The sequence below is a fragment of the Hypomesus nipponensis genome, chromosome 24, assembly GCF_054491055.1.
Source record: "Hypomesus nipponensis isolate SF chromosome 24, ASM5449105v1, whole genome shotgun sequence".
NCBI lineage: Eukaryota > Metazoa > Chordata > Actinopteri > Osmeriformes > Osmeridae > Hypomesus > Hypomesus nipponensis.
This window is the reverse complement of record NC_140384.1, coordinates 4165847-4176171: the sequence shown is the minus strand read 5'-3', so window position 1 is coordinate 4176171 and position 10325 is coordinate 4165847. Positions and strand designations below refer to the sequence as shown.

The 10325-nt window shown below is 40.4% G+C and overlaps 3 protein-coding genes across 4 annotated transcripts; all 3 read right to left on the bottom strand.

Moving 5' to 3' along the window:
• Positions 1 to 334: 334 nt before the first annotated feature.
• LOC146232790 (arrestin domain-containing protein 3-like) lies at positions 335 to 2789 on the bottom strand. The gene is made up of 6 exons (XM_084690696.1): positions 2406 to 2789; positions 2249 to 2309; positions 1986 to 2139; positions 1798 to 1885; positions 1321 to 1577; positions 335 to 795 (listed from the first exon to the last, which is right to left on the bottom strand). The coding sequence occupies exons 1-6, from the start codon at positions 2707 to 2709 to the stop codon at positions 679 to 681; spliced, it is 981 nt and encodes a 326-aa protein (XP_084546822.1). The 5' UTR covers positions 2710 to 2789; the 3' UTR covers positions 335 to 678.
• Positions 2790 to 2966: 177 nt separating this feature from the next.
• LOC146232789 (arrestin domain-containing protein 3-like) lies at positions 2967 to 4959 on the bottom strand. The gene is made up of 6 exons (XM_084690609.1): positions 4654 to 4959; positions 4481 to 4541; positions 4243 to 4390; positions 3989 to 4079; positions 3630 to 3886; positions 2967 to 3483 (listed from the first exon to the last, which is right to left on the bottom strand). Exons 1-6 carry the CDS (start codon positions 4910 to 4912, stop codon positions 3379 to 3381), a joined length of 921 nt encoding a protein of 306 aa, XP_084546735.1. The 5' UTR covers positions 4913 to 4959; the 3' UTR covers positions 2967 to 3378.
• Positions 4960 to 5728: 769 nt separating this feature from the next.
• Positions 5729 to 9585, bottom strand: LOC146232788 (arrestin domain-containing protein 3-like). Of its 2 annotated transcripts, XM_084690492.1 has the most exons (8): positions 9230 to 9323; positions 9000 to 9044; positions 8783 to 8843; positions 8576 to 8603; positions 8453 to 8483; positions 8261 to 8357; positions 7513 to 7769; positions 5729 to 6887 (listed from the first exon to the last, which is right to left on the bottom strand). In XM_084690492.1, the coding sequence occupies exons 3-8, from the start codon at positions 8814 to 8816 to the stop codon at positions 6483 to 6485; spliced, it is 852 nt and encodes a 283-aa protein (XP_084546618.1). In that variant the 5' UTR covers positions 8817 to 8843; positions 9000 to 9044; positions 9230 to 9323; the 3' UTR covers positions 5729 to 6482. The 2 variants fall into 2 exon arrangements, with proteins under 2 accessions (XP_084546618.1, XP_084546617.1); XM_084690491.1 differs by having other exon boundaries at positions 8453 to 8603; positions 9230 to 9585.
• Between the last annotated feature and the right edge of the window lie 740 nt (positions 9586 to 10325).

Genomic DNA, 10325 nt, shown 5'->3' with positions numbered 1-10325 from the left:
TTTTTTTTAAACGTTTGATGAGATATTTCTTGGACGTGGATGGTTGTGAGAATTTCCCTAGCCAGCCTGTCAATCATTTTGCCATGAGCCGTATTGAGAGACTGTCTTGTAAAACGGTCTTATCTTATCTCTGGGTGCTCCTATTTGCTCCTGTTCCCCTGAACCACCAGCAGTCAGGTACCGGTAAGCCCCATCTCCCCCTTCACATCCATCCACTTGACATGCATCGTTCACACCTCATCCTGGTAAACAAACAAATGCAGACTTGAGGCAGCAGAAGTACTAGCTTTGGGCCTTGTCTGTCTGTCTCTAAGGAATGAGTTGGACACCGAGGTAGGCTCACATTCGTTTATTGAATCTGTGCCTTGCAGGGGAACCAGGACGTAGAGTCCAGCGCTTCCTGTCCCTGTGACATCACACGAACATGCATACCTACAGCACAAGAACGTAAGTCGACATGTTCATGAACAGACTGATGTCGGTCGTGTTGGTCGGTTTGTCGGACTGGCTCCCCCACCGACATACTGCCGTCATCTAGTGGACAAAGGTTGTAATGCAGTACAGTGCACTCGTAGGTGGAGTTCACACAAATGACCTTTGATAAACGTCTTGGTTTGGGACAGTCATGATATCATCTCCTGGTATGTGCGGCACGCAGGAATCTGAAGCAGATTAACCTTATCTGGACCATCTAGATGTCTTCTTAGGTGCCTCTGGTGTTTTGGATTCATTTAGGAAAAGGACCAATGGTAGTACTATTTCCTGGTTTTTGGCCTGTGGTGCATCAAGAATAACCTATGGATAAAACACATTCATGATGAGTTCTTTACAGGAACCAAGAATCATGATCAAAATCATGAATAAACAAATGATACCAGTCCACATTTAAATGGACTTTTAATGTTGGTTAGGTAACGTTGACCTAGAGCCGTTTCAGTGTGCACTGTAAGGAGGTGATTGATGCCAGAGCTGCAAAACCAGTTCGACTGAAATCTGACCCAGAAGAGGGCCTCTAACGTATGGGGGGGGCCTCGCGAAAAGTGACGATAGATCACATGACATCTGCTCTTACCACGCAAGGGAATGGTTAGGGCTTGGCTAAACCAGGTGACAGTCAATTCCATTCATGGAAAACTTAAGTCATAGGATGCTGCGTCAATACCCGTCAACTGAAAAATATAGCGTACCATCAAAGTATGCAGCATCAATTCCTGTCAATGGAAAAACCCTTGAAGTCAAAGGTTGTAGTGTCCACTTACCGACACCAGGTGGCATGGTGTCAGATGGCCTGTATGTGTAATGTATCCCACGATGATTTACCTTGAGTCTGTACTCCACCTTGATCAGGGAGCAGTTGAAAATGGTGGGATGGAGGTGAGAGGGGATGGTCAGGAGTCTGGACACAGCGAGGCTGGAGGAGGCTGGGACAGGGTCACACGCTCCCAACTGGATCTCATTAGTGTGGACGTTGCCTTTGGTCTCGGCTAAAAAGGTCTGCTTTTCATCCAGGTAGATTTTAGGGGTGACTGTACGCGTTGAGCTGTTGTGTACCTCGACCTGAACTTCAAACGCCTCACCTACAAAAATGAGGAGGTTTTGTTACTTTTCATTTATGGAGGTAAAAATAAGTCCCTCAAGCATTCACTCAGAAAAACAAAACTATGTTTTGAAAACTGTTTTCAAAACTTGTACTATGTTGTGTATGTCTTGGCTAGTACAATCCCTCTTCTTCTTACTGTATGGAGCTGATTACAATTCATCATGACCAAACTGCCTTAATGTTATTTATGTAATTACCTTGAATGAAGCCCATTTTCTCAGAGATAACATTCATTGTGACAATTCCAAAAGGAAGGAAAGACATTTTTGTTCCACGCTGCGGTTCCTGTGTGATCCCAGCCAGAAAGCAGAGAGTCAGTATCGTGTTCAGAAACACACAGCATTACAATACAGATTCTGGAGTAACGTTAGAAAGCATTCCATACCTCAAGTCCTAGGATGGTGATGGGTAAGTCAGATTTTGAGACAAAGGTAAACTCTTTTTTGACTTTGTACACCATCCAAATGGTCCGAGTCAACTTTGCTTTCAGACTGTATGTGATTTGACCCCATTTCCCCTTGAAGGACGAGGGCATATTCCTGAGGAAACAAGTACTGTTACTTTATTGAGTTAGACAGAAATGACTGCTGTTACAAATGAATCCAAACTAAAAAACGGCATCACACACTGATAAATTTGGACACATACATTTTGGGAATCTGGAAGGTGAAAGGGTAAACATGTTTACCAGGACGCATGATCTCAGAGCCTACAAAAGTGGGGAGGACAGCAGGATTAGCACAGCATCCACCGTGCAGGTACAGTACTGGATACGGTCCACTGAGGACCACGCCACTGAACCTACCGTCTCCACCCCTTTCCTGCAAAATGATTTGCTCAAAACAGAAATATCTCTTCTTGTTGCAGTGGATAACAGGACCCTGGCCATCTTGTTCAGACCACATGACCTCAGCCTTGCCCTTGATCTTGATCCAAAAACTCTGCACTTTGGTTACTTTCGAAACTTTCACGGTCACTCGTCCAGAGAGTGTGTCGCCAGCAGAGAAAGTACCTTGGCTGTTCATTGTGTCGTAGTCCAACTGGAACTGTTTGATTGGCATGGTGAGGGGACCAGAGGAGCTGCTTGTAGAATAAATAATGATTCTCATACAGGTCCAGACAGTGAGTCAGTGAATGTAGGTCATGTCATCTTGTCAAGGCCTTTTTGTCTTCTATAACATCCATGCTAACTCACTACCGGAGGAGGTGAGTCCAGGAAGTGTGTATCTGTGTCATGTATCATGTGATCAGGGGTACAGGTGTCCATTTCACAAGGGCAAACCAAGCAACATTACTTCACATCACATTTGAGCTCTACCATAACAAGCTACAGTACATTAGAAACTCATAAATGACAAAACATATGTTGTCAGCTGGATGTTTTTTAATATGTAGTTAGACAAGTTACAATTAAACAGCATGAACCTCATGAATTTAAAAATTCAACCTAATTACAATCAATGATTTTCATGTCCTGCTATGGAGTAAATTATGTTTCATAGCTTTTGTTTCAAATACTCATTGTGTAAACTACTTTGCAAGTGTAAAGTTGTCATTTGTAGGATGTACAAAAGAACATCTTTAATAGAAAAACAGTGTACTATACTAATAAATACATATTGCTGTATACATATTATATAGTCATTATTTCAAGCATTGAATTGATATTTAACATGTTAACTTTTAAAATCTTTTAAAACGTTTTTTTGGTTAAGCTTAAAAATACGTTACGGCTGTGTCTATACGTAGGCCTATATGAGGTTTCTGTCTTTTTGTGATCATAAAAATGCCTTCTCCTTTGTGGAAAAATGATGGATGTTGGGAATAATTATGATTGGCAGCTTGATCATAGGGTTTGCAGAGAGCGCCACATCAAGGAACACCTTAAGAGAAGAAAAACTGATGAGTTCTCAAACTAACTAAATAATTAGCAATGATAGATAGCTAGGTAGTACAGAGAAGGCTTTAAGACAACTCAACGATATACTCGCGAATGGGGCCAATGCATTTGGCCTCTACTGCAATGTACCTTCAGTCTGTACTCTAACTTGATGATGGAGCAATTCAGGATGGATGGAGGCAGATCTGGAGGAATGTTGAGACTCTTGGTCACAGTCTGTCTGCAAGAGCCAGGGATCTGATCACTTTTCTCCTTAAGAATGTCTTGAGTGCTGACTCTTCTCTGGCCTTGCGCAAAGAAACTCTCCTTCTTGTACAATAAGAATTTGGCCTTCACCTTGCGAGTTGAGCCATTGCTGATCTCAGCTATGACCTTTAGTTCCTCTCCTGTAAGGTGGTGGACAACACCTTTTGAAATTATTCGGAAGGAACATTGCATACTGTGTGTTTGGTTCAAAATACCTGTTGAACATTAAAAATAAATCTTACCCTGTAGGTAACCCATTTTCTCAATGTAAGCATTCAGCGATATCTTTCCAGAGAACACAACGTCTTTGTCTTTATCCCCATACTGAGGTTCCTTGGAGGAAAAAACATGGTGAGATTCTAATGAACACTGGGAACAGCGCAAAACTTACCATGTGTTTGCATGACAAGTGTTGGGTGTGGTCGAATCTGTTAGCCTTTTTTCCATTACGACAACAAGCAATGTTAGATGTGTTGTGAGTCTTACAGGTTCTTACCATGAGCTTAGGGACGGTCATGTTAGCTTTAGAGACAAACGTGAATTTGGCACGGGCCGTGACCGGCGCCCTCATTGATCGGTTCAGCTGTGCCACCAAGGAATAGACAATCTTGCCCAGGCAGGCTTTGAAAGTCGACGGCATTTCTCTGAGGCACATTGGATGTTATGGTGAGGGACAAGCATACGACTGGACTCTATGTGTACGCAGTCTGTACAGGATAAAACTCCAGATTTACCTGTCAGGTATTTTGAAAGTGAAGGGGAACACATGCTTCCCTGGTCCAAGGACTTCAGAGCCTAACAACGGACAGAATTCTCATTGTCATCTATCACTATGAAATATAAGTGAAACCATTTGAAACTGTCATGAGGAGACAAGCTAGCACATTTGCTAAAACATCAACATTACCATCATCGGTTCTCCCTCTTTGTATAGTGCGCTCAATCCTGTAGTATTTCTCCTTGGCGTAGTATGTACATTGACTGTATTGCCCGTTATATTCAGTCCAGCAGACATTGGCCTTTCCTTTAGCTTTGAAGATTAGAGACTTAATCTTAATTTGTTTTGATAGGTCCACTGTGATCCTCCCAGTAATACTATCTCCGTTGGAAAATATGTTTGGTGTGTTGATTGCATCGTAATCAATTGAGATTTTTTGAATTGACATTTCTTCCTTCCACCTTCCAGATCACTGCTACTACTGCTAACTAAATGTTTCCTCCAAACACATTGAATGAGTAGCACTGAACTACAATAGATATTCACTTCTCATCAAAAGAATGCAAACTGGTTGTACTTCTCAAACAGGTTATGCAGATCACATTTTATAAAAACACAGTGTTTGGCAGTACATATAGACAGCCTCACGCCAGCCAAACATTTGCCTGCCATCTAAACATCATTTAGGTGAGGACCAGTGCAGTACCATCACCCTGCATGTAACCTGTCTTCTCAGTGTGAACATTCATGGAAATCTTGCCGAACGTAAATCATTTCACGTGCTTTTCCGTGTTCCTATTGCTGCAGTAGTGAGGAGATGAGATGGAGCTGCTCTGATCACATTTGGATCTAAGCCAGCGTCCGGGTGCAAAACAGGCATTTGAAGCTATTCACAATATGTTCTTACCAATAGATCGGGGATCGTCATGTCTGCCCTGCACCCAAAGTGACCTTTATATATATATAATTAATGACATAATTCGTCATTTTATATATATACATTTTATATATTTTATATATATATATATATTGACAATTAATGACATCATTCGTCATTGTATTATTATATTGTTTATTTATTAATAATAAGTTAAACGAATGTTTGGCCCATAATGGTCAGTCCACATGACATTTGCCTTCCCCTTGGCCTTAACAGAGTACGAACTTTAGTTTCATGAGAAATCATGAATACAATGTGGCTGGTGATTGATGATCTCCCCTAGAAAACATATTTAATTCATTTTTCGAGTCGTACTGCACAGTCGTACTGCGTAAAACTGAATCTTTAAAACCCTTTCACTGGGCGGCAACACACTTGTCTTTATATTGTCTTTACACTTTCAACCTATGTGTCCCCCAACCCAAGTTCCACCCATGTGATTTTAGTTACAGAGGTCACCAGGTAAGGAAACGGATGTTAAGTCACTCGCAATCTTTTTTCCATGATCAAAGCTTATCTTATCACGTCCTTATGTTTCGAGTTGTAAACATACAGCTCATTCATAGCTAGTAAATAAGTTGTTTTGAAGTTTTACCTAACCCTAATCCCAAATAACAATTAAATCAATTAATATATCATATCACTTGTTATGAATCCATACAAATTGTAAAGCTGCATTCAGTTATGCATGATGACAACTGCAGGTTTATCAACAAGGCTGAACGTAATCTACTTTGAACGGATACATTATTTATTTTGAGCAAACATGTATTCATATTGTCCACAGTATCGAGAGCTTTTCAACACAAAACTTCAGTTCTGAGATGTAGGCTACAACACATCTGATACATATTTAATTTAAATAATTACCACCAAATTTGAATATTCTATTATTTATTTTTTTACAAACCAAGAGTTAATTGGATAACACACACACGCTAAGCTTTATAAGAGGAGATGAGGAAATGAAAACAATGAGGTATAAACAGTGATATTCACTGAAGCGTAAAGGTGAGTAGTTCATTCCCTGAGAACATTTAGGATTAATTTTACTTTAAAAACTTCAGTTCTTATTTCATTATGATTTCTGTTCATAATCAAATAAGGATGGGTAAACAGATCCATAGCTTGGTGGGGGGGCAGATGTGCCTGAGGTTGGGAACTGTGGTGCTGATGGGAACTGTGGGGCTGTTGGGAACACTGTTGCTCCTGGGTACTGCTGCCCTCCTGGGTACTGTGAGGCTGCTGGGTACTGTGAGGCTCCTGGGTACTGTGAGGCTGCTGGGTACTGTGAGGCTCCTGGGTACTGTGGAACAGAAGGTGAGCTGTTCCATGAAGGCTGGTTTGGGTTCCCAAAGGAATCCACACCAAATCCTGGGTAAGGTGGAGGCAGCTCCCCCTGACCAAGAGCCTGGGCTGCAGGGAGGATGACCACAGGGAACTTGATCTCTGGGTCTGAAGCGTAGGGTACATCCAAGTAGACCTAGAACAGACACAGGTCGCGTAGATAGATAATACAATTATTGACATGTCAGTCCTGTGTAATCGTGAAAATTGACTGAAATATTGTTGCATCAAAATTAATAAAACAGATACATTTTTTAATTAAATTAAAAATTAAAAAATTAAAAACTTAATGGCACAGGAATGGAAAAGGCATTTGCTCTAGTTTCCAGGATGACACAGACTGTTGTGTAACAGGTTTTACAATCAATTGACTTCATTTCCACTCCCTCTCTATGTAAACAATGACAAACAGAAAAGGTTTATGTTAAGATTACATTTGACATGAATGTTACATTGACTACCATGTAAGTGATATTCTATCTATTAATACTAAAGCTGGACAAAATGCCAGGCTTCTGGACACTGGCTATTCATTAGGATTCCTACGGGAAGGAAGAAACCTACTGTATTTGTTAGTATTCTTTATTATTATTCAACTAACCTATTTGGCCCAATAACTCATTGGTAAACTTTATTTTATTTTATTCGGCACATTGATAACTGTGCCATTACTAATAATGGACCTTAGGCCACAGGCCACGCCCCAAAAGTAAAGATTTCACAGTGATGCCATTACCAGACTTGTTGGGTCGAATACTCACCCTGAGCCTGTACTCCACTTTGAGGATGCTGCAGTTGAGGATGGAGACACCAATGTCACGAGGGATGTGGAGGACCTTGGTGACGTTCTGGTTGGTGGAAGGAGAGATTGGCTCTCCTTCTTCTTTCAGGACGTCTATAGTGTTGAGCCTCCTCTTTCCCCTTGCAAAGAAGCTGTGCTTCTGGTACAGTAAATATTTAGGCTTAATCTCACGACTGGAGTTGTTCTGAATGGCGGCCATTACTTTTAGGCCTTCTCCTGCAGAGAGAGGTAAAGCAAATATCTTCCAGTATTTTGGGGGGATGCATGCAATTCTCCAATTGTATTTGTAAACATGTCAATTATGTAACTGAACTGATAATATTTTAAACGGTGTTCTCTCTGGTGCTGCATGCAAAAAAGTTAACAAGCAAATGTTTGGTTCAGCAGTGTTCAATAGAATATTTGTGTACGGGAAATCCCAGAGGTCAAAAGACAATCATTCACCAGTTGTACGTTTGGAATGTTGACCAGATTAAACCTAACAATTACGTTCCACCGTTTCGACACTGAGCCTTTCTTATCATAGCAGTGAATGTTCTCGTGCACAAACTTTAGACTCAAATGATAATCTCAATCTCGAATAGTGTTTTAAATGACTTCCCGACCATAATGCAAGTGTTGTAGACAACTACATTAAACTGAATGTGAAATGGATAAAAAAAAAGGGTTGGAGTATTAGTTTGTGTTTTGTGAGTTCTGCTCCATACCTTGGTAGTAACCCATCCTCTCAATGTTGATGTCCATGGCCACTGTGCCTGAGGTGAAGAACGTCATCTTCTTATCCTTTGTGCCATGCTGAGGACTCTGGGATGAATCACAAAAGAACAGTAATATTAGTACTACAAACTGTGTGTGTGTGTGTGTGTGTTTGCATACGTGTCCCTTTAAGAAGAACATACCAGTATCCCCGGAATGCTGTTGATGTTAGTCCTAGAAACAAAGTTGAACTCTGTTACAGCTGTGCTGTCAATCCTCATTGATCTGCTCAACCTGGCTTCCAGTATGTACATAACTTTACCTACGCTGCCCTTGAAGGAGGTTGGCATCTCTCTGGTAGGAAAGAAAAAAATATGAATAAATAGGTATAAAAGGTCCCCAAGCCTATTTCCACTCCCTATCCATGGCAAAAGATGCTTTGACGAATCGGTAGCAGCAGATATAGACACAATGCACATAGTTACAGACAATAATTAGTCTAACTCCATCTTGGTGTGTTTGCACAATCTTACTGTGGAGGGATCTGGAAGGTGAATGGATACACATGGCACCCTGGAGCTACCACATTACAATCTGAAAAGTACAAGTCATTCAACAAGGCCATGTTGTTCTAGAATTTCAAGTTCACATTGATTTGCCTATTTGAAGGCAAGCTTGTCCTTTTATGCATAGTGGTGTTGGGGTGGAACAGTGTACTGCAAGCAATACCATTATGTTAAATTAACTTACATGCTTGTCCACTTTGTCCCGTTAGTAGGGTTTGGTGGTCACTTCCTGGAAAAAGAACAATAGAGGGTTGACACAAATTATCCGTTTTACTTGTGCCAAAATGTATGAATGTGTTTACAGAATTTAAATATTAATAAAACATGGATGCAAACCATTATCAAAAATGTAGTTTCCCTAAATCCGGATAATCTGCAAGGATACTGTGACTTCTTACAACGTCGGCTACCTACCTTGTCCCTTTTGCTCTTGAATTATGAATTGTTTCATACTAAAGTACTTTTCTTTAGCATAGTATGTCGTAGTATTTTTGCCATGCTTCTCTGTCCACCGAACCTGTGCCTTTCCTTTGGCTTTGATTGACAGAGAATTGATCGTGCAGTCCTTTGCTAATTCTACTGAAATCCGTCCTGAAATATAATCTCCGCTGGAAAAGGTTTTGCTTTCATTTATGGGATCATATATCACAGAAATGTTTTTAACAGTCGACAACATGTTCGAAGCAAAGAATATCTTCTGGTTTTCTTTGACAGTTAATGCCTGGTCTCCAAGTCTAAACCCACATAGGCGTGCCGCAGAAAACTAACATATGAACCCTCCCTACTACAGGAAGTTCAATGGTAATGTCAAATATTAACTACGTTTATTTGTCTGGCCCTATCATATCATAATGATCAAGTGAATTGTGCGACTTGATATCGGCTAGAGCGGTTTAACTCTTGAGCTTGAAGTTCTTAAATACATTATTGACCGTCTTTAGAAATGTTGAAAGGCCGTCCCGCCGTGTATGCGTGGAGAGTGGAGACGACATGGTCTGGTGATTCGGAATGAGGAACACATGAAAGTAAACTGATTCCGTTTCCAATTCCGCTCCCTACAGGTGGAAGACAGTCTTACTCAAAACTTGGTTTGTTGATTAAATGAGAACATGACATTTCAGCCTACATGAACTAACATTATGTGATTCGTTTCAGAAACGCCTGAAGGGGATTGTAAATAACCTTGTAAAGTTTCATGCTTAAAATGGTCTTCCAGGAAAACCTGTGTTCTGATATAGTAAACACACTCAGTTATTTGTACGTTTTAAAAAACAATCAGTTGCATTATGAACATGACAAACAAAAAGGAGACAAAGGAAGCCTTGACTTATATGAAATATAGATATACAATATAATATACTCTGTTATACAAGATTAAATACTCAAACATAAATGGCAGGATATTTGTGATAGTTTAAGACATATCGAGATTAATGGTTTGTCCATTTGTGTTTCACAATGTATAGATTATGAAACTACAGTCGGAGCGTTGACACAATATTGTTTTGTT